Source organism: Labeo rohita, chromosome 16 (assembly GCF_022985175.1).
Source record: "Labeo rohita strain BAU-BD-2019 chromosome 16, IGBB_LRoh.1.0, whole genome shotgun sequence".
NCBI lineage: Eukaryota > Metazoa > Chordata > Actinopteri > Cypriniformes > Cyprinidae > Labeo > Labeo rohita.
The window spans coordinates 32,935,999-32,960,966 of record NC_066884.1 but is presented as its reverse complement, the minus strand read 5'-3'; the positions used below and the strand labels follow the sequence as shown (position 1 = coordinate 32,960,966).

The 24,968-nt window shown below is 35.1% G+C and overlaps 2 protein-coding genes across 2 annotated transcripts in view; both read left to right on the top strand.

Moving 5' to 3' along the window:
* Nucleotides 1–12,828, top strand: part of LOC127178361 (myelin basic protein) — an 18,170-nt gene extending 5,342 nt beyond the window's left edge. Inside the window, exons 3-4 of the mRNA XM_051131197.1 lie at nt 2,135–2,198; nt 12,334–12,828. Coding sequence (XP_050987154.1) covers nt 2,135–2,198; nt 12,334–12,632 — 363 coding nt within the window. The 3' untranslated portion in view covers nt 12,633–12,828. The remainder of the gene's footprint in view (nt 1–2,134; nt 2,199–12,333) is intronic.
* LOC127178362 (myelin basic protein) lies at nt 12,572–24,968 on the top strand. Its single transcript, XM_051131198.1, has 5 exons — nt 12,572–12,827; nt 22,944–23,045; nt 23,163–23,189; nt 23,831–23,905; nt 24,258–24,968. Exons 1-5 carry the CDS (start codon nt 12,711–12,713, stop codon nt 24,291–24,293), a joined length of 357 nt encoding a protein of 118 aa, XP_050987155.1. The 5' UTR covers nt 12,572–12,710; the 3' UTR covers nt 24,294–24,968.

Sequence of the window (24,968 nt, the reverse complement as noted above, 5' to 3'; positions counted from 1 at the left end):
CCCAACGTTACAGGATGACAGCGCAGTGTTTAAAAACATCAAAATATGCTAGGGCTGGGTAAACAAACAAACAAAAAAAAAGCGATTTTTAATAGATTCTCATTTTAATTAACCAATATCGATTCTTAAATCGCAGTCGATCTTTTGGTCTATGCTGTTTGCAGTTGATGAATGAACAGTACATAGTGTGTCTTCCTTTCAATAAATAGCAATAGGCTAGGCTTTGTGTTACTTTTGATATGAAACAAAGTCTCAAAGATTTCAAATTCTGTCCATTTCATTAGGAAATTCAAGCAATAAATACAATTTTGGCGCTCTTAAATGTTCTTAAATGATCGTTGTAGCTTCTGTGTACTGGCCTGTGCGTAATCAAACTCAGGAAAACATTCGTGACAGTTTCGTTTTTGCTCTGGATCCCCTGCTCTGCCGCACACGCCACAGACTGGACAGGGGTAGGAATTACAGCTACAATTTACAATAGATCACCCTCAGTGTAAGCAGTCAAAATGACAGACGGCCTTTAGACTTTAGACTGTCACTGATAAAAAATTCCATCAATGACGGACAATTTTCGGTTAACGCGACCTCTGTTATATACACACATTTTTATCAGATTTTGATATTGATACTCCAAGAGGTGAATAGATATGGAAACTTTAAAAATAGAATTACATTTCCAAAATGTGCATGTGTATACACATGCACTTGAAGTGGATACATTTTTCATTTGGTAAGAAGACCTGCTTAAACTACAGTGGAAGCTGTCAAAAAGTCATACTATATAATTTGCTTAGAGAAGAAAAGAAAACAAGTTGCTCCGCCGATTCTGAAATGCTGGAGCCAAAGCCTGTCATCAAAATACTTGGCTACTTTTACATGTCAAAATGCTGTCACCCCCAGGCTTAAGGCATCTGCCACAGATCGCTAGCAAAATAAAAATTTGGCAAACGTGTTTTTTAATATATTTTTTTATTACTATTATTACATTTGATTAAAGAGCAACAGTGGTTTCTCCATTGGCTACAACTTCCCTTTCTGTTTTATGCCGGTTTTACCAGAAGTGATGATTTAGTTCTCTTGAACACACAGGCACTAGGACAAAATTTATTTTTAAGTAGGCAAAAAAAAAAAAGTTTAAAGCTTCTATAGCCCCCAATTTTTAAAGCACTGGGCATACTGTACAGCCACCAGTAGCACCACTCCCTTTATGAAGAGTACTCACCATCTACCCTAGGGGGCACCAGTCATTGCTAGATAATACAGATATTTAGTCATACTGGAGGCCAGTTATATTACAAATGGGCTACACAGCTGGATTTATTTGGTTTTGGATTTGTCATTGGTTACTTTTTCACTCACTTCCCATGCAGTTGTTTGTTTGTTTCTCATGCCACATTTATATTGCGCAATCAAGTTTCATTTAATTTAGCTTTAATTTTTTAGCTTAGTTTAATGTTTTAGTTTGTTGTGTGCAGTGCTAATTATGCGGTTAAACATAAAATAAATATGTAGAGTGTTCAGTGTTTTCTCCTGGTTTTACATTTAAAGAAGAAAAAGCAGAGATTTTATGACAGTAACGTGATCAGAAGTTCAATGTTACGTCAAGCATTAAGGAGAAGTAAAGTGGGTTTGCAGTGCATTTTAAAAGTCTTTATTGTGCATTTTGCAATGTGTTGTGAAAACAAGTGTTCACATGCAGTTTAGCATTTGGAAGTGTAGTGCAGTGTAGTTATATATATCCTTATATATCCTTTATATATATATATATAAGGATGATAAAGGACAACCCAGACAAGAGACCCACTGTACCGGGATTACAAAAATATGTTAACCTAATGTTAACAGATGTCTTATTTGTAGATTTATGACAGGTACTAGTAGTTAAACACATGTTGAGTGGTACACTAAGAGTAATAACTACTGTTTTTGTTTATTTATATATTCAATTTATTCTGGATTTCAGAAAGCTACTGAATGAAACAGAACTACAGTGCTTGAATATTTAGGTTTTGGTAATACAACATTATTTCTAAAAATGAAGCACTGATTATTTCTTGAAATGCAATTACAATTTATGTTTTATTTAAACATTATTTGGTTGTAAATGTAAAACTTTGTATTTGTATTTTTGAAGGGATCCTCAACAGTACCTGAACACATCCCAACAGACTCACCGGAGTCACAAGATGAGGTATTTGGTAAGAACATTTTTTGTTATTTATTTATTTGCATAATTTCTGCCTGTATATCTACTATTCTGGGATTACCAGTTTACCCATCATTGCCCACCTTCTTGAGATTTTAGCAGATCGATCTAGAAAGGTCACTCTAATAAACTCAGGTGCATTGCAGCCTGTGTGTTAACTGTCCAGTTGTGTAACTTTTAGGCTGCCACTATTTTTCTGTACTTTGAACTGATAAAACCTCAATCCTGTCATTGGAAATTGACTGGATTGGATGGATTCCTAACCTCAACCCAGCAATAAACTGTCAAGGGGGCCTAGAAAGAGGCATTCCTGCATATTGCACACAAAGCCGCAAGCACTTTCTGTGCTTTGATCTGACTGGATGGTTTTACGCAACTTCCCAGAGTAAAGGACTCTCAGGTTATCAGTCCATCCTGAAATCAAATAGTGTTTACAGTGTAGTGAATTGATATAAGAAGCACTACTCCCTGGATTTCTCGATGTAGCAAATCAAAGATATACTCTAGTCTCGTAATCTAGTTTTGTTTCAGACAGTAAGTAGCAAGGAAACTAGATATACAAGATGTATTTATTACTTTTGGGGCAAACAGAAATTCACATGCAGAAACACACATGCAGAAGTCTATTATTTCCCTACTACCAATTGTCGCCATTGTGAAAAGTGGGAAGTGTATAGGTGTGGACAGCAGTACTAAAAAGATGTTCTACATCATGATATTATCATCAGTAACATACAGTATGGTGGATTGCTTTGAGTGGTATAAAACGAATGTTTATCATCACTCTGCTTAAAAAACATTTACAATTTGTTTTAAGGCTTTTGTGGTAAAAACAACCATGGAATACAGTAACAATAATAGCTATGTTTTTCTCTGCATGTGTGTTTTTGAGTGAGTAAGCAGATGACACAGTGGCATTTCTACTGCACGTTTAAGGTTGCTGGAGCTAACACCAGCTGGCACAGGCTCCAGAGAGACTACAGGCCTCTGCGTCCATATTCAAAAGCTCATATTGTTCAGAAAGCTAGTCTGTCACTGCCTCGCTGTTCACTGCCTAAACGTCATTGTTCTCTTTCTCTCATTCTGTGTGGAAATGATTTTATCATCTACTAGTCTACTAATCCAGTGGTTCTAACTACAAACTATTTTAAACAGCGTTTTTCTTTTTTGATAATTAAACATGCTTTTTTTTGTGAAATTACATTAACTGACAAACTGCATGGAAACTACATCAGAACCATTTGTGAGTTAAATGGAAAAACAGCACCTACAATATACATCTTCTTTTACACATTTATGAACATTTTAATTGCAAATATTAATATTTAATATAATTTGTTTGGTGGTTTTTCCCACATAGAATCAACATATATAGAACCCTGATATTTGTAGCAGTTTTTCTGTTTACCTCATATTCCCTTTAAATGTCTTATTTCAAGTGTAATCATATTTAATTTCATTTGATGTTCATTAGTCTAAACAGTGCATCAATTCATTGTTCTGAGCTCAAATTCTTTACAATGTCCAAATAGAAACTTTAAAATCGTATTTCTTCTGGTACAAATTATTGGGTCCAATCCACTTACTGTTTTAGTACTTTATTATTCCATTGCATTTATTTTCCTCAATAGAACTGCAGTAGAAAGCAGGGCTCCAGGAAAAAGAAAAAAAAAAAAAAAAAAAAAAAAACAATTCAGGAGCTATTGGCTCCTTTGAGAAACAAAATTAGGCACCAGATAATTTTTTAGGTGCCACAGAATAAACATTTTTTTTATTTATATATATTTTTAACCCTTTAACATTTCAGTCTTACTGTTATGTGTTTATGTGTCATCTTTCTTGTTTTTGTCAGCATTTTAATCCATTGTGTAGATGTCCTGGGAACTAAACATTTATAAAGAATTGTTTATTACACAGAATCTATGCCAATATCATGGACCATAACTATGTCAGCATCACTTAGTAGTGTAGTTTGGGCTCCTCCTAAATGCATCCTAAATGTTGTCATATGTCTTTCATCTGGTCTGTTTTTCTTCATTAGTAATATGCCATTTTATAGATGTTGAACTTTAGATTCAGATCCTTGCATTGTTTCTTATAATGTAGACAACAGGTTAAGTAAAAATATGAATGTGCAATATAGCGCATCAGTTAAGCAGAATGCTAATTTTTATAGTTATTTTTCTAGCTGACTGATGAGCTTATGGACACCGAATGGTTATTCTGAAGTAAATCTATTGTTAGGTGGCATTGTTTATGCTTTACACGTTTTCTGAAGTTTGAAACACTGAATGAGCGATAATATAAGACATTTAAGTAAGTTGTATTGGAGGCTGTATTATGAAACTACTTTTTGATGTCCGTTCATGTTCATTTTGTAATATAGCAGTAAAGAGAAAGATATGATTGTTTCACGTGCCACTTTAACTGAGGTGCTAAAATAAAGCTATTGTTTATGCCGCATTAAGGAGCGTATTTACTCTTTTCGTTATATTCATTAAGTTGATACTTTATTGTACATTGTTCTGAGCTCAAATTCTTTACATTGTCCAAATAGAAACTTCAATTTAAAATCGGATTTCTTCTGGTACAAATTATTGGGTCCAATCCACTTACTGTTTTAGTACTTATTCCATTGCATTTATTTTCCTCAATATAATTGCAGTAGAAAGCAGGGCTCCAGAGAAAAAAAAAAATAAAACAATTCAGGAGCTATTGGCTTTTATGAGAAACAAAATTAGGCACCAAATACTTTTTTAGGTGCCACGGAATAAAGTTTTTTTTTTTATTATTTATATATATTTTTAACCCTTTAACATTTCAGTCATACTGTCATGTGTTTATGTCTCATCTTTCTTGTTTTTGTCAGCATTTTAATTTATTGTGTAGATGTCCTGGGAGCTAATAATAATACGATGTTTCACGCATTGTTAATGTCCACACAGCTGACAGCTTTACCTGTTGTAGTTTGTTCGATTTGTACACGAAATAGGCACTGCTTTTCCACGCTTTCACTTCGCACGTCTCCGTCATTTCAACCTCTTTCATGCTGTACAATGGAGCTGCTTTCAGCAGTTGTGCCATCAACGCTAAAGTGTGGCAGAGATGAGGACTGTTTGAAACACTTTTTTCCTCTAGAACTTTGATGAGCAACATAACAAACGATGTGATCGCAAAACAGTCAGGAAAAAAGCCATTACATGCACATTTTAAAATCATAACATGTACATTTTTGTAGTCACCACTGACCACCTCAGCAAAAACTTCACTCGCAAATTGATATTTTTGTCATTTTAGTCGCAGTCTGGATCCCTGGAAAGAATTTTACAAAAAATAATAATAAATTCAGTTTACATGCTTTACCATATTTAAATCCAGCACAGAATCAGTGCAGAAAGTGTGAACATGTTGTGTTTGTACTAAACACTGATTTACATTTGGCAGTGCTGAAATATTTGTGAAGATGCTCACAAATTCAGTGAAAAAATGGAAAACAGCTTGCTAGTGTACCCATATTAATTTGATGTGCAATATACTAGATACAGTTTTCAAGGGCAAATATTAGGAAATCAAGTCTGTATGATAGAGCTCAAAATTTATTTTTGCTATAAAAATGTAGCATCAAAAGTATATCAAACTTTTAAATAAGCTAATAGAATTTAAGGGTTGGCCATTTCGACTTATTGAGCAATATCTGACAAACACAAAGTCCAACCACAACAAAACTTGATACATAGTCAACAGAACATTCTAAAAAAAAGTAGAATTGTTTTTCAATTGTGCCCATAGGGGGTGGAACAACTAAAAAGCTGTCAGAACACTGCCACAGCTTGATGAAAGAAAATTTCAATTTAATGTATATCTTCTAGTTTCAGAACTACTTTCACATTTATCAAGCCATAAATACTAAGTTCTGTCATGAAACTCTAGATGACGCAGGCTGATGGGTCATAGATGCAAATTTACAGCATTAAACTACTTGGCACAAGCTGAATGGTTAATGTTGCATACGCAGCCAATAAGCTTGATACTTTACATTTATATGACTGGATAGTATCCACTAGAGCATTTCGCAGCACGCTTTTAGAGTTACTCTGAAACCCTCCGCCTGTATACATCTGCGATGGGTTATTATTTATGCTACTTGTGCAGCAGCAGAATGTCTTAAAGGAGAAGTCCACTTCTAGAACAACAATTTACAAATAATTTACTCACCCCCTTGTCATCCAAGATGTTCATGTCTTTCTTTCTTCAGTTGTAAAGAAATTATGTTTTTTGAGGAGAACATTTCAGCATTTTTCTCCATATAATGGACATATATGGTGCCCTGATTTTGAACTTCTAAAATGCAGTTTAAATGCGGCTCAAACGATCCCAAATGCGAATGTAAACGATCCCAGCCGAGAAAGAAGGGTCTTATCTTGCGTAATGATCAGTTATTTTAATAAAAATTATTCAATTTATATACTCTTTAATGCCGAACGCTCGTCTTGTCTTACTCTGCCTGGACTGTTTTTGTTCCGGTTCATTAAAGTTAGGGTATGTCGGAAAACTCCCAACTCATGTTCTCTCTCATGTCCTGTATCGCTGTTTTACCATTTTGTTAAGGGTGTTTGATCTTCTTTGCATGTTCACATTGCAGAGACTGGGTTGGTACTTCTGCAGCGATGTAGGATGATTTTAAAATGTTTTTTGAAGTTGAGGGAGAAAATACGATTGGAGTTTTTTGACATACCCTAACTGTCTTGCGTCAGAATACACAGAGTTCAGGGACGAGCGTTTGAGATTAAAAAGTATTTACATTGTATTTTTTAATGAAAATAACCGATCGTTTCACTAGATAAGACCCTTCTTTCTCGGCTGGGGTCGTTTACATTTGGGATCATTTGAAGCCACATTTAAACTGCATTTTGGAAGTTCAAAATCAGGGCACCATACCAGTCCATTATATGGAAAAAAATGCAGAAATGATTTCTTCTGAAGAAAGAAAGACATGGACATCTTGGATGACAAGGGGGTGAGTACATTATATGTGAATCTTTGTTTTGGAAGTGGACTTCTCCTTTGAATACTCACACCACCGTATCTGGATATGTATTGGCAGATCCTCTTTCTGTAATTGCTGCAGCAGCAGCAGCAGCAGCAGTAATAATATACAACGTCAGCAATAACCAAAGGCAGCAGCCTAGCAGATCTGTTCTGCCAGTTTTCCATGCTAAAATCTTTCAAGACTGATGTTTTACACTTATACTTACGGATTAAAAAACAGGACCCAGGTTAAAATTCTGAAGCAATGTCAGAGTGTGACCACTGCTTAATATATCATTAGATGAAATTTGAGAAAACAGCATTTAATTAATTTCCATCCAAACACTGTGCTGCCATGCTAAATGAGAGCACAACACAACTGACCGTTTAAAATACAGTGTAAGAAAGTGTTTTTATGATTTCTGAAGCCAAGCGTTATCTATCATAATCACGGAATGAAAAGAAAATATGCTTAAAGGCAGGTGTTAATTCAAAAATGGATTAAGAACCACTGATTTTTCACTCAAAAAATCGAATATGCTTAACACATTTTTGGTGGTCGAAGTTTCTAAATATATCAGCTGTAGCTTATTTCTGTAGTCGTTACAGTTGTTTATAGCACTAAGTGAATATTCTGCTGCGGCTAGCGTGTGGAGAATGAGATGAAGAATAGCTGGTGAATGCTCAATGACAGTCAAACAGATGAGGGACTGTCTTTGGGGCCTGTGGGCGCCCTCGGGTTCTCGTGAATGCTGCTATAGAGAGGACTTCTTGCAGGGGTGGGAGGTCTGGACACAGACCGCATGCCTATAGCCCCTCTCACAGACATGCTTCCCGTGCCTCGGTCCCACTGCTTCATACTGTGTGGGTCTGTTTGTTGCAGCAGGGCTTTAGCTGGGTTGGGTTAACTTTTCTCAGAAATCTGATCAGTCTTTGAAGCATCTTTTACATCTTTTATAGTATAGTGATGTGTGAAATCTTAGGTGCATGAACCAGACACTGCAACCATATACATATAGACAGAGAATATAGATACTGACAGAATATCCAATATATCCAAAATACATACTTAATAAAAAATTAGGACATTTTGTGTTCTGCTAATGGGCAAAATCATAAATTAAAGCAATATTCAGACTGCCCCAAAATTTGTATACTGTCAAATTTTGTTATTCAAAACAATGATATAGTTTTATATATGTTATATAGTTTTCTATTGAACAGGCAAAATAAGTGGAAACAAAGGAATTCATTGATGTACAAACAATTATAGTATATTTGTTGTACATTGCACATACAAAGAGTTGAAACCAGAATTTTACATACATCTAAAATGTTAGTTTACCAAAATAAGAGGGATCACACAAAATGCATGTTATTTTTTATTTAGTACTGACTTAAATAAGATATTTAATATAAAAGACACTTACATATAGTCCACAAGAGAAAGTAATAGTTGAAATTATTAAAAATGACTCAAAAGTTTACATACACTTGATTCTTAATACTGTGTTGTTACTTGAATGATCGACTGCTGTTTTTTTTTGTTTAGTGATATTTGTTCATATGTCCCTTGTCTAGAACAGTTAAACTGCCCACTGTTTTTCAGAAAAAAACTTTTAGGTTCCACAATTTCTTTGGTTTTTCAGCATTTCTGTGTATTTGAACCCTTTCCAATAATGGGTTTTCACCCCCTGGCTCTTAATGCACCGTGTTTCCTTTTGGAGCATCATCAGTAAACATTTGAACCTTCTATAATATTTGCATATGAGTCCCTTAGTTGTTCTCAGTGTGAAAAGATGGATCTCAAAATCATACAGTCATTGTTGGAAAGGGTTCAAAGTAGATGTAAAAGATACTTCAAAGACTGGTCAGTGACTGACACAGTGAACGTCGCCTTTCAGGGATCTTTCAAATTCACATAGGCTTCAATAGAGCTGGATGATGTGGCAGCCTAGATATGCAGCCTTACTAGGATGCTGACTTTGAACTTAGCAAAATTTGAACTCATAGCCTTCAGTTTACTATGTTCATTGTCACTTCATGTTTAACAGTTTTGGGTGAACTGTTGTTTGTTTAAACCTCCCTCAGTTGTTTTTGTGTTTTGTTCTGACAGATTAGAAAAAGAAAAGAATATACAACAATAGCACATCTATTTTCCTATTTTTTTTTAACAGGAGATTTAAATAATCAAATAATAAATAGGACTGCATATTATAACAAATGCTTGGAATAATAAGAATACATTTTACATAACAATAAGTATTTTTTTAAATGCTTTTTTAAATCTTATCTGTATGACCAAAAGAGCCTTTTTGCAAGTGAGCAAGTGACCATACCGGCGCCTCCATCTGTCATGCAGTGAGCCCGCTACTGTTAAGTTTCACACTCCACACAGACACTTCAATAGCGCACACTTTTCTAGGTTAACATTAGATTAAGCTGCCATGTAAAGTTGCTAATACTTACATATTTCAGATGATAAGCCGTATTTGGCTCAATTAATGATGGTTGAGCGTTTGGATGTCCTGCCCGAGTACTGTATTACCACATAGACCAGCCGTTAATGATCTGTCACGGATTGTGTGACTTCGCCTGTGGATTTTTTATTTTCATTTTTTTTTTTACTAATAAAATTTTGGTCCAATCACAGTTAGTCGACTATTAGGGGGCACTCCTAGTATTGACCTCAAAAACCCTGCATGCATTTACTTTGTTTTTCTCCATTATCAAACATTAAAGTCTTTTTTGTTTGCCACAGTCACATATTTTGCATTACATACTACATATTATGAATAAATATGTATAAATAATATAAATATGTCCAAATATTACACATGACTTTCCACTAACATTTTGTATATTTTCGAAGTCGTAGAATCACTGTTTCTTTCACACTACACGACTGTTTTGGGGATCATGAAGCTCTTAATTTCTAAACATTTCTATGTCACTGCATAACACATAATGACCAAATTATTGTTTTAAGTGTAAAAATATAGCAAAAGTAACACAGAAATTCATAAACAATAGACTTTTGAAAAGGCCCCTGAAATAATTAGGTCTTCACTTTAAGCTTCCATTTAGTGATGTGAGTTTTTGCTAGAAAAAGAGCAAGAGAAACAACAAGAAAGTGTCTCAGAGTCAGCAAATGCTATGAAAAGAATGACACTTTATCTCACAGAATATGCAGCCTGCAGAAGTGACATACGTGGTTGTTTATCAACACCAGAACTACCTACTGTAGCCAAAGCACAATAAACTCATTTAGTGTTTTCCAAGGCCCGTATTTACAAAATATAGGCTTCTAGGAATCCATACTCTGGTCTCATTAGACCAAGTCAGTCATTTCGGACCTAACAGCATGTCCAAAATGTTCTGGTGTTGCTAGAGGAGGAGTACAGTGAGAAGTGCCTGGTTCCTACAGTGATGTTCAGTGGTAGTAAAGCTCTTATATATGAGTATGAGTGCCGAAGGTGTAAAGGAGTTGTGCTTTATCCACGCTGTCATGAATTCACACACCAATGTGAGATGTAATACAAGAACTTGAAACAGAACACTCTCCTCATGCCCTGCATTGTTAGGCCTTTTTTCCAACATGACATTGAAGATATTTATTCTCCCAAGGTGAAAATCCTTCAGTGGACATGTATTTCATGCAATCTTAACGCTCTTGAGCAGCTGTGGGGGTTTCTGTAGAGACGAGCTGAGCAACACTCCCCATTAAAGACATTTAGGCATTTAAGGAGGTCATCCTCCAGGAGTTAAACTGGACAGTTTAAACCACCAAAGTGGTATTTTGTCATGAACATGTACACTCAGTGAAAAGAAGGGTCAGAGCAGTATACTTAAAGTTCTGGAGGACATACTAAGTGCTAGAATATTATTTCCTGAATTAAATCTAGGGTGTATGCATTTCTGATTGGCTAATTTACTTATTCTACAGAATTCATACTTATACTTTTTTTTATGTTTAATACATTACAGTTTTGCCATCTTTCATTGAATTATATTAGTGATCATTAAGAAAATACATGTTTTATATTTATCCAGAGGGGTCGTACTCATTTATGCTGTGTACTGTAGGTATTAACATCATGAAACTTTTAAAACTGCTTTGAAACAATGTGTATTCTAAAAAGTGCATCAAATAAATTGATTTGACCGAAAGGGCAATAATGTATCCCATCTAGGAATTTAAATTCCATTTAAAATAAGGAACGTTTTAAGATTGTGAACAGTGTTTTAAAGTTATGGTGTACAGTTACTTAAGAGTCTGCTTTAGGTTTTTTTTAATGTCTACTCTAAGACCACTAATCAAATGTGAAGACATTTGTGACATTGGTAACACTTTTGTACAGATGGTGTGGTTTTCTTGCTTCCACTAAAGCACACAAGGTGCTCTGAAATTCTACTTTTGATTAAAGACTTTAGGCTGATAATAGAATTCAAATGGAAATTAAAATGGAAAATAGAAACATTTTCAGTAGCCGCCTCAAACTTTTTATCTGCTTTTGGACCGGCCTTAAAAATCCATTTGGACCAGCCACACCTTGTGAGATAAACTTCAGAAATGAGATGAGTTTCACTTTGCAGAGAATTCGCAAAACGCAGCCTGGGGAAGTTATTACAGTCACACTGTTTCCTTTGTCCTTCTACAATAACTTTGTGGTGGCACAAAGAAGCTCTGTAAGAAACACTAGAATTCAGATTCTCTTGTGTTGTGTGGTACAGTTGCGGCTTTGTCTTGCTGCACTGGGTTCAAACCTGACGACCTCCTGAGGAAGCACTGCTCTGAAATCTATGAATCTCTAGATCTGTTAACATATAAGTTCTTAATGAAAAATATACAGAATCATAAAACCTACTACAAATTGCAAAGTTTCCATAGTTTCTAGTGTTTATTACAGCACTTCTGGATCATTTCTCAAAGGAAAGTGATTGGTAATGCAATGAAGATTTTTTTTTTCTTTTTTTTTTATGTGGAATTTGTGAGAGAATCTGTAGCACTCGTTGCCTGCACAGCAGGGGGTGGGGGGGTAGGTGATGACAATGATCTTACTGTGAAATGTCAGATAACTCCCGATGTTTCTGTGCAGGAGTGGGGGAGGCGGACCTCAACCAGAACAATGGGTGCTCCAGCAAGAGTCCAGTGGTGACTGACTCCATGAACGCTGCAGTAGATCACAGCAGCTGGAACCATCCGAACACAGCCGACCCTAATGCCTCAGGGCTCCGCCCACACTTGGTCCGCCTCTTTTCTCGAGATGCCCCAGGTCGCGAGGACAACACCTTCAAAGACCGCCCCTCGGAGTCTGACGAGCTGCAGACCATCCAAGAGCACTGCGGAGCTGGCTCAGAGTGTGGTTCCGAGTGTGCAGAGCAGGACCTACAGTAAATTTCCTCTTTGCCTACTCTTTCCTCACTCCCATTTCGGAAAAAAGCACCGCTGCAGAGATTAAAGCAAGCACTCAGCATGGCATCTGCAAGCTCTTCGCAGTCAACATTCAGACTGGGCCGCAGTAAGAAGAACCCTACTGTTATGGATCAGATCGGAAAGTTCTTCGGAGGGGACAAAAAGAAGAAGGGAAAGGTGAGGACTGAGCAGGCTTCATCTGAAATTAGCATTCAGAGTTCTCCACATGAGCCTTTACTACTGTTCTATAGCTTGAATTTATCTTCACCTGCAATTATTGTTTGATTATCAGATCACCACCAGTAAATGAGTTGCGTGTAATTTTCTTTCTTCTTTTTTTTTAATCTTTAACAAAGTTTATTACACGCTATACCTGCTGTCATATAGTATCCAGTATTGAATTAAGCTGCAGTTTGATTTGTTAGAGGATTTTACTGTGATTCAGGGATTCAGTGAACAGTGTGATGTTTATAAACAACATGACTTCTATCTTTTATAAAATGTTCAAATGTATTTAAAATGCCTGTGTAGGAACAAAATTAAGTGTTTTTATGACTTTTCACTGACAGCAACTCAAACATTGAAAAGTTCTGTAGTAATCAGAAAAGATGGTACATATGGTATATTATACAGTGAGTGGTACTATGTCTCAACCAGGATGTTTATGTTGGCAAAGAGAATTTTCACATATCTTTGACATTTTCTTACACAGTATGTGACCGATGAATATTATATATTTTATAGACATTTTAGAAATCCAACTCAGAATATCATGGTGTTGAGGGAGCACCTCAGGGTTTTTCATGGTACAGACGGCGGCCGTTACCGATCAGCTTGGTTTCTGAAATGAGTTTGCATCGTTTTGGAAATTTTCTTTAACATTTGTTATGCTTGTGAAATTATGCAATTTCTAGAGCCTTAACTTTTAAGAAAAGTGGGAAATCAATATTTTTCTTCAAAAATAAAGATATTTAAGCTGTTAGGAGATAAACACCAAAGTTGGTTGTAGAAAAAAATGTGAAATGAGATCTCGATGACGTAAGTTTATATTTGTGACCTTATTTTTAAAGTGCCATAGGATGGTTAAAATGTAATGTTACAGAATTACTGACTTACATTTTGATTAACCAGTTTTAAAACAGCTCAACTTTTTGTGGGGAAAAATAATGTTTAAAAATGTGACAAAGAGATTGAGATTGTCATAGTTCCAGTTGTATAATAGTTTTGTCTCAGACAAGTTGCTGCTTCAACCAGATTTCTCAAACATGCCTCAGGTTAACTCATCTCTCTTATGTAACAATGTGATCTTGAAGTGTTAATTTCTCACTAGTAACCCCTATAGATTGTGTCCCATTTGTAACGCTTTGTAACAGCAACAGCTTGTGTAACCTACGTATTCTTGAAAAACCCTGATCCTGTCCTGAGCTTTTTGACATTTGCTTGATTAAAATATATCTAACAACATGAACACTGACTTTTTTTGTTTGTTTTGAAATTTTGATATTAGTAAAAAATGTGTTTGATATGTGCGGTTTTATTATTATTATTATTATTATTATTTAATTTTTTTTGCTAGTGTGGTCACCATGAAAATTTAAAATTGCCAAGGTAAAGTGTCTTGTAAAAGGCTGACAAATTCACATGCATAAGCAAGAGTAAGCAGTTTTCGATGAATGAAAATACAGTTGGATTAGCTTCAGATAGTCAGATATGATTTCAAATAAAAAAAAAAATGTTATATTAAAAGATCCTTTAATTATTTTGTTCTGACAGGAAACTGCTAATATTTGAGTACAGAACATAAGTTCAGGTTATTTACAGGCAGTGTCTTTCCTTGCTGCTAGGGTTAAGCAATGTAGTTTTAAAAAATTAATTATTATTATTATTTAATTAGTACTATTTTGACTATTTGATGAAGATTTATAATTATATATATTTTCAGAGAATGTATTTGCTCTAACATTGTTTTAAAGGTGGTTTCTTTAGAAATTTCTTAATTTTGAAACTTCCAGTGTAGCAGTTACGTTCAAAATGTTTAATGCAAGAAGTGAAATACAGTAAAAAAGTTTTCACGAAATGCTTAACTTTACTAACAAGCAAAATAACTAACAGTATACTTTCTTCAGTCCCACAGGAGCAATATGTGGTAACAGCTTAGCAACACAGTGAAGGAAGGGGATTTCAGAATGGATTTCAGTTTAAGGATTGCCCCAATGCCTCATCGAGGCAACCGTTTCGTCTTAATGGAGAAGTCCACGTTCAGAAGAAAGATTCACATATAATGTACTTACCCTCTTGTCATCCAAGATGTTCATGTCTTTCTTTCTTCAGCCGTAAAGAAATTATGTTTTTTGAGGAAAGCATTTCAAGATTTTTGTACATATAATAAACTGCTATGGTGCCCTGATTTTGAACTTCCAAAAGGCAGTTTAAATGGGGCTTCAAACGATCCCAAATGCGGTTGTAAACTATCCCAGCCGAGAAAGAAGGGTCTTATCCAGCGAAACGATCGGTAATTTTCATTTAAAAAATACAATTTAAATACTTTTTCATCTCAAACGCTCATCATGTCTTGCTCTCCCTGAACTCTTTGTATTCTGACTCAAGACAGTTAGTGTATGTTGAAAAACTCTTTTCTCCCTCAACTTCAAAAATCATTTCATAATCATCCTACATCACTGCAGAAGTACCGATCCAGACTTTGCAAAGTGAACATGCAAAGAAGATCAAACACCCTTAACAAAAAGGTAAAACAGTGATTCAAGATGATTTTGAAGTTGAGGGAGAACATGAGATGGGAGCTTTTCGACATACCCCAACTGTCATCACCCGGAAAACAGCAGTCCAGGTAGAGTGAGGTAAGACAAGCGTTTGACATTAAAAGGTATATAAATTGTATTATTTGTATGAAAATAACCGATCATTTTGCTAGATAAGACCCTTCTTCTTCAGCTGGGATCATTTACAACCACATTTGGGATCATTTGAAGCCGCATTTAAACTGCACTTTGGAAGTATGAAATCGTGGCACCATATCAGTCCATTATATGGAGGAAAATCCTGAAGTGTTTCCTTCAAAAAACATAATTTCTTTACGGCTGAAGAAAGAAAGACATGAACATCTTGGATGACAAGGGGTGAGTACATTATCAGTCAATTTTTGTTCTGGAAGTGGACTTTTCCTTTAATAGTAAGATGAAACTGAATGCAAAGGGGAATAAACTGAATTCAAGAGAGAAGTTATGTTGATGGATCTATGAGAGGAAACTGGGCATGATGCCACTGAGGTACAAGGCTTCATAAAACACAAAGAGGATGAATCTAAAACAGAAAGTTTGTTCACAATGGCCATCTTCTCTTCCTGGGCTAACAGTAGTACCCATAAAACACGAAAGCCCGGACCCCATACCTCAGTGGGTCCCAGATGGTGATGAGTCCAGTCCCTTAGAGAGTTCCCAAGGTGTTCCTCCCATCTCTCCAAGAACAACACTATGAGAAACATATTCACAGAGGCAAATTTTGTAACCAAAAGACTTTTGTGTGTGTGTGTGTGTGTGTGTGCACGTGTTTTTGTGACATATTAGGACACAAATTTGTATAATGACATGGGTATGACATGGGTATTACAAGGAGAGGGTGACTTATGAGGACATTGCCCCATGTCCCCATTCTTCAAAAGGCTTATAAATCATAAAAAAAGAGAAAGCAAAAATGTGCACGGTTTCCTGTGAGGGCTAGGTTTAGGTGTAGGGTTGGTGTAGGGCGATAGAAAATACGGTTTGTACAGTATAAAAACCATTATGCTTATGGAATGTCCCCACAATTCACATAAACAAACCTGTGTGTCTGTGTAAATGACATCAAGGAAAAAATTAAAATAGTTCTAATATCTAAAAATTCCAAAGCATTTTTAATTTGGTGATTTTTTACCTCACATTTTATAACTTAGGAAGCTTGTGTGTTTTTGTTTTTTAATGATATATTTTAATTTACATAATCATTTCATATAATTCCATACCAATAAAACAAAAATAAAATAGAATAAATAAATTCTATACATTTTTAAAAAAAAGATTTACGATGAATGAGCAAACTGACTTGATTAATATACTGTAGCCAAAGAAAACTTATGAGGATGGCTTAACAATATAATTAATTGCAGCATGACTGATGATGCCAAACATTGAGGTAAAAAAAAAAAATCATGGAGGTAAAGTTTGCAGTAATGCAATAGAGGTCTGGCTTATTGATGAGTGTCTGCATAACAGTCTTGTTAGTTGTTCAGGTTTCTGTTGCGGTTTTAGCTGGCCCTGGCATGATGTTTGTGGCTTGTCTGGTCATAGGGATTTCTGGCTAGGAATGGCTATGTTATGGTCTTTGCTGGATGCAAGTGAACCATCTGGCCTGGATACAGGCTGACTATGGTAACCCCAGGATAAGTCTGAGGATGAGTCAAACAGAGACCAATATGATTGTAGATGCCATTTACCATTTATGTGGAGCGTTTTTCAGATCCAGTTTTAATTGAACTGCGTTAAAATGTATATAAAGGGGGAAGCATGATGACTCAGTGGGCAGCACTGTTGCCTCAAAGCAAAAAGATCCCTTGTTTAAGTTCCAGCTGAGCCAGTAGGCCTTATTCTCACCATGTTGGCAAAGGTTTCCTCCAGGTGCTCTGATTTTTTCCACAATCCAGATTGTCTGTAGATGTGTGTGTGTGTGTGTGAGCTAGGAGAGTCGCTGGGACAGGCTTCAGTATTCCTGTGAGCCTACAGAGAATAAGCGTTTTGGGGCATGGATGGACACAACGGCTTGTTCACACCAAGACTTGAATAAATATCTATTAATGCATCTGTTTGGAACATCTTGAGCATCTGTCAATGTGTCCGCCAGTACGTAAAACCATGATTCATGAACAGGGTATTTTGCTAAGGGACAGTGAATAGCAGAGGAAAAATCTGGAACCAGTAATCTTGTCCCTATCGCTGTGTCCAAAATAGGATACTGTATAGTAGGTACTACATTTGGCTTGAAACTTGCTTCGCAACTGTTAAAAAAAAGTAAGTTCTATATAGTGTGAATGAAATTCAGATGTACTGCGTCTGCCTTGCTGTCATTGTCATGTGATCTACACTGTCACTTGCTTCACTGCCATTCACAAATCCTCTCTTGTGGCCTCATGGGATAGTAAAGTGTCCATCAGATGCACACTTTGGAATGTCGCTAAAAGCAGTAAGTAATCTGGGTACTTTTTGCCTACTGTTTTACTATGCTGGGTGTGTGTTCGGTGTTATTTGATAGATACCACAATGAATACAAAAATCTCTGAATTTCTTTCTTCTCCATGACAAGTAGGTGTCAAAAATAGAAAGTTATGCAGCATTTTGTGTCCCGGAGTAATGCCATCTACTGTCACAGAGTGAATCTACATGTTCATTCAGCTTTTCTGCTGTTTTTTATGCATTGGTTTTTGTGCTGTACACTTGTGTTGGTGTGAAAAGGCCTTAAGACGCTTTATAAGTATAGTACAAAATTACTTGGTTTAAACATGTATAACAAATGGATTTCATAATATTATAGCATTTCTCAAAGAGCATAAAACCAGACAAATGCCTTGTAGATCTTGTAAATTTACTACAACAAACAGAGTTCCTGTTTAGGCCATAACCCATGGCTTAAAGTGTGTTGTATTGACTTTTATACTCCTCAGCCCATGCTTATACACACACGTTAAACCTGAACAGAACATAACTATTAAAAACAATATCAGTTCATGCAAAAAAAGTTAAATATATAGATGAAATATGCTTGTTAAAGAATTATTGTAGTTCTTTTTGAAGAAATGTAAAAACAGTTGGCTTTAAACTTGGTTTTAATAAATACTATGTTTTCAGTGTTTACCACTAGGGGTGTACATTCTAGTTAATATTTGCATTTGCCTTGGCATCGGTATTTGTATTTGGAAACAACCAAATGTGGGCGCGACTTTTGAAAATACACCTTGTATACTTATTTTTTTCATTCTTGTTTATTTCATATTTTCTTTAAATATATTTTAAAGCGGTCGTCAGATGCCCCTTTTCCACAAGTTGATATGATTCTTTAGGGTTTTAATGAAAAAGTTTATAATGTACTTTGGTTAAAAATCCTCAATGGTAGTGTAAAACAGCACCACCTTGTCAAAATGAGCTCTGCAAAAATCAACCCATTCAGATGGATTGTTTCTTTAAATACAAATGAGCTCTGTTTGCCCCGCCCCTCTCTTCTCTCTGTGGAGTGACAAGCTGTGCTCTAAGAGATTGTTTACTTTAGCCGCATTTAGTGCATTTAGCCGCGAAACTTGCTAACTAGCACATTATAAGGAAAGGTGAATGCAGAGATTCATTTAAAAAAACCCTTATACTTACTCTTGCTGTAAGCGAAGCTGGATCACGAATGATTTGCACGAACACAGGCGCATTTATGTAGATCGGGAGGCGCATTCCCTTCACAATCAAACGTAATCCACTGCATCTTCAGTGGCTCAGATGTCGGGAGTAAATGACGACCACTATGTTCACCATTACATCCAGCAACACAACACCTCAATCGCTCAGTCTGAGATATTCTTGTCTAATTTACATCCCTGCTTCAGCATCGAAACAATGGCGCTTGGACTGTTACAGCTGATTTAAGGCGGGTAAGACGCTCATGTCAATCAACTATTGTGGGAGTGGCCTCTGTCGGTGCGTCACACTGACAGGCATCTGAGAATGGCTTGATTTGAAAAAGCTGATATTATTTTTACAGATTAATTAAAAACCACTGCATGGATTTTTATCATTATAGGGTGGATTTGTACATACACTGCCAACACACATTAATGTTCAAACAACATGTAAAAGTGAACTTTGCATCCGATGACCCCTTTAATGATTAAAACAATAGTATCAAGTTTTAAAATAAAAGGAAAAATGTTCTTTAAAGTTCTGTGTATGTCTGTATGGACTGTGGATAGTTCTCATCTAATAAAAACCGCTCCTATTAGAAAGTACAAAAACCAATAGAACCCATTATAATCTGTGATACTGTCTACACTGAATGTGGTGTGGCTCAACCAATCACTGGCTATAAACAGAGGCCCCCATTCTGTTTCTGTTGTATTCAACACTGCTTGAACCCTGGCTCTGCAAGCTCACATTCATTGGCCTCTATTTTTGAATGCAACACTTACATCTCAAAATTCAATCAAAAACCAATGGATAGTACTAAGTTACCACAACACCTTTTTTTCTTTTTTAAATAATCAAATCGCAACACAAAAGAAAAGATCTGTCACTACTTCAGTTTCATCACAACTTTAAACAATTAAAGGAAGGCAGCGTCTGCAGGTGTGCGGCTATGTGCTCGTATATACCATAAATGCTCAGACTAACAGGAGAAACGTTTTCCCTGCAAATATTTAAGCAGTCATTATGTGTGTCCTGTATTTCTGACCACTAAACCAGCAATCATTCATGAATTAACCATGGTTTTGAGTTGTTTTTTTATTTTCAGTGAACTGGCCAAACTGAATCTGAATCCATCTGAACCAGTTCACACTCATTTGAAGCGCTGTCTTACTGAATCATCTAAACTGTTTTTATATAATATTTAGAATTTGTCATTAATTTTAAACCCATGATTTAAACCCATGATGATACCTATGATTTTCTAGATAAGGTATTTGGGTCATTTTTCAATTTTGGTACACTAGATTCCTTTTACTCATATACTGGTGCTTAAGCTTATAAGCACATATGTCTGGGGTGTTATCACTATCTCCACCAATGGGGACAATAACACCACAGACAAATTAGCACAAATTCAGACATTTTTAAACATGGAAGCTTCCATCATGATAGTTTCAAGATAGCAGTACATTTTGGAATATTAATAGGACTACATGTATAAAAATGGATTCAAATGTGTAAAATCTATCAGCAGAACAAAACAGTTACTAATAAAGTGCAACAAATGAAATTGTCAGAAATTTGGCAAAATGTCTAAAAATTATTAAGAAAGAATTAACACACCACACACCTATCAGAGATCAGCCATCACCGGCAAAGTCCTTTACACATAGAAAGTATTTAAATAAAATAAATAAAATTTCCCCTTTTCTTGCAGGGGCAACATCCAGCGTTCTCTTAAAATTTGACAAAATTCATATATTTTTCATAATTTTACATTTTGCTTTACAATTTTTAGCAATTAAATTCAGTTGCATATGGTAAAATCTATATTTACAATATAACTTTTATTTGCATTAAAAAAAGTACAATTACATCCTTTATTTTCCTTTTTATGTCTGGTGGGATTCGAAACATGCAGATGGGTCATTCTACAGAAATGGGCACTTTTGGTATGGCAAGATGTCTTAAAATGTATTTCTTTTTCTAACATTTAAACTTAGACCACATTATTAGATTACCTTTTGACTTTATGAATACATATAAATGACAGCTTAATGATTTTTTTTTTTTTTTACTTTTTTGTGCAGTTATTTAAAAACCGCATGTACCGTTTTTTGTGTCATTAGTGTTACCTTCTTTGGCAATATTAAAGGTTTTTATGAAATATTATTTCTCGATTTTTTTCAGCACATGTAGCCAGAGTTACAGAAAAATAATGAAATGCGAGAAATAAGGAGATTATGTTGTATTTATTTAATGTGACAGAAAAAACTCACAGTAACACCAGTAACACAATGAATCACCAGTGACATACATAAGACCTGATATACTGATCTTCACTGTTGTTATCCATAAGGAAGGTAACACCAGTGACAATCTTCATGAAAAATGCATTTTACAACATGGTTGCTGCAAGGTATCTTGTCGTCAGTCATGGTGTACTCACTAAATTAAACAGTTTAATTATTTTATTATTTTTTTTTTTTATAGTTCCCTAGCAGTAAAGTAGGACTTCAACTAAAAGCTTCATATGAAATCATGAGATAAGAAAATTTCTGATAACTGAAAGAGATAGTGGACTTAACATGGGCCTTTTTTCATAGATCTTTAGGAAATAGGACAAAGAAAATCAAGTGATGTCATCAGTGTGATTTTTATTTCAAAATAAACTATTTTTGTTAAGTGGTAGCACCACTGACACAACTCCAGGGGACCACGACTTTATATTTTTTATAATATTATATATTTTTATAATATTATATATTTTTATATTATTTATATAATTTATAAATTATATATTTAATATTATATATTTTATAATATTTATTCTGCATTTAGTTTTTTATGCCATTTACATCATATATTTGATAGTTATGAATACATTATTGTATTTTAAATGGTTAATCTAAAAACAAATATTGCCACATAATTGGCTTAAGAAGGTATAATTGTTCAAATAACATATTGTTTCATTTTAAAATATAAAGAAATTATAACCCTAAAGTGTTTTTCAAGTGTAATATTTCTGTAAAGGTTAGGAACAATTCTACAGAAAAATGGACATTTCCATAGAATGACCCAGATTTTGTTACACATTTAACCTCTTAAACTCAATTTAAATATGTATTTTAAAACAAAACTGTCTCTTATTGTTTTCACCATACAGAATACAAATATGCAAACATTTGATGATTTATAGTTTAATGTTTATTTCAAGTAGGGAACACCTCTGCCACCACAAATGAAGAAGGACCCATGTGGCTTCAGGCACATCCTTATTTTCAACATTTATAAAGCCACTTCTTTCCCAACTTGTACAGCAGCTTTATGTCCAATTTGAAAGTTCATTGTGACTGACACGAAGGGGATAAAATGCGTAATACTGAATTGTTCTGTGATGCAAAAAAAAAGTGGATACCACATTTTGGATTTTTTTTCCATTTGTCAGGTTTTTGTCCTTAAAACACTTTTATGTGTAGCACTAATTTCTTACACATCTCATTCCAAGCCTTCGTTGCTAATTTTGAAAACATCATTTAGGAGCAAGTAATGGAACCTTTAACCTCTGATATGCAGACTAATACAGTTAAGAAATAAAAAGGGAGGGAGGTGAACAATGTATTTGAATATGCAACTTCCCTACTACATAGTCAAAAAACAGTATGTCTGTAATGTCACTTTTCAGTATGTCAAAACTGTACATTATTCATTATTCATAATACAATATGCCTACTTTTTCATTTTTCCCACATTTTCCTATTTTCCTGCTGTCTTTAACCAAAGGCTTGAACCAAAGATTTTAGTCTGAAGGTTCTGTTCTTATGTTTTAATGATCAAAGATGTCATCTCTTCAACACAGGGATCTTTTCGTGGTGGTTTGTCTGCATCACCTCAAAGATCAAGTGCATCTCCTCGTCGCCGTCCAGATGAGAACGCTGTCGTGCACTTTTTCAGAACTATTGTTTGTATCTCTCTTTCCTCTTATTTCCCTGTCTTTTGCACCAGACCAAAACATTAATTTTCAAGATTTTTTTTAAACTGATGATTTTCATTGTATTTTTCTTTTCCCCCTAATTAGGTATCTCCCTCTACCCCCAAATCTAGGGTAAGTCTCAATCTTCTGAGTATGATAGCTATTCCCTTTCAATAAATTTGTTAACATTAGGGGAGACCAGGGGCAAAAATTTTTTATTTTACTCAGTTATTATGGAAACAGCAAAGCCCCACTACCCTAGTCCCATGCTACATAGTATATACACTCTTAAAAATAAAGGTTCTTTATTGGTGTCTATGGTTCTTTGAAGAACCCTGAACATCAATGGAATCTTTCAAATGTAGAAAAAGTTCTTTATAGTCGAAAAAGGTTCTTTAGATTTTTAAAATGTTCTTCAAAATGATTCTCTTAGGAACTGTTCGCTGCAAGGTTCTTTGGGGAACCAAAAATTGTTCTTCTATGACATCACTGCAAAAACAGCCTTTTGGAACCTTTATTTTTAAGAGTGTATCTTATAGTACTTTATTAGTAATCAGTAGCTTTGTTATTTTAAATGTATCATTTTTCATGACCATGAATTTGCTTTATGTCAGGAGCTGTTTTTTCATAACTCCCTGTTCTGGCTAAAACTGCTATTCAGCCTGTCTCAGACTTCTGCAACAGTGACAAATGATGTTCTCCAATTTTGGAGACATGAAGACACCTCTAAATGAAAAACACAGTATCCACAACACTATCTGCTTTATTAACAGAGAGACCAGAAATCACAGAGCTCCACCAAAGGCCAAAAGGGGCGTGGAGACACCTTAACCAGGATCTTCAAAATGGTAACAATATTTTTCATCAGTAATGAACATGTCCCTGATAGCACACATACATCTCGGAGACGTCTATTTGACATCTGCATTTACATCTGCAAGACATAGTTTGCTCATCTACAAAACGTCTATTGGACGTTTCCTATCAGATGTCAAATAGACGTCTATTAGATGTCTTTAAGATGTTTATGATTTAGAATGTATGTAAAACTGATATCTTACAGATGTCTGCCAAATGTTTCTACATAGCAGATACTTTCCAGATCAAGAGATCTTTAACAGACATCTTGCAGACGTACATGTGCTATCTGGGGTAACATTGTCAGCCTATTTTAGCTTGTGTTTATTGTCTCTTTTTTAGGGAGGAAGCCAGTCTGCTTCATCTACCAAGCGTTGAAACCTCATTACCTTTTCCCATTTGAAGATAAAGAGGAAAAGGATGGAAAACGAATGCAAAAAAGTTTTTTAAATTTTTCTAATACATTAACATTGACTTGAAAAGGCTTTTGCATTGATATGTTACAACACAATCTGTGTCTCCTGAATGATTCCTGTTCAGTCTTGTCAAAATTGTATTGACAGTTGTGTATAATCTTTGATCTCTGAAATTGTCTTGTCTCTGTAGTGTCAATACTTACCTTTACACAGCTTAAGTGTCACCAGTACCTCTCTTAGCATATTGTGTATTAGACCTCAAATGTTTTCAACACCTTTTAATGTTGATGAACAGTCTTTTCCGTACAGTGTGATGGGGTTTGCCAGGAGGTGGTCTGCATCTGTAATGCATAACTTATGTTCTGATATCCACAATGTATATTACACTTCCAAACACAAACTGTTTTAAATGTTTGTTTGGTTCTGGAGATTGCTAATGAATTTGGTAACCACAGATTTCTGCACGTAGTTTGAGTATGACTGATTTTGTGCCCTTTGCTCATCATAGTTTGAGCCTTCATTATCTATTCATACAAAAACAAATGGAAAAAGGGGTCTTATTTAAACTAAAGGATATTTGATGTCTTCTGTGTTTGTTACACCTGATTAATGGCGACAATTAAAAGTGTGAAACTTC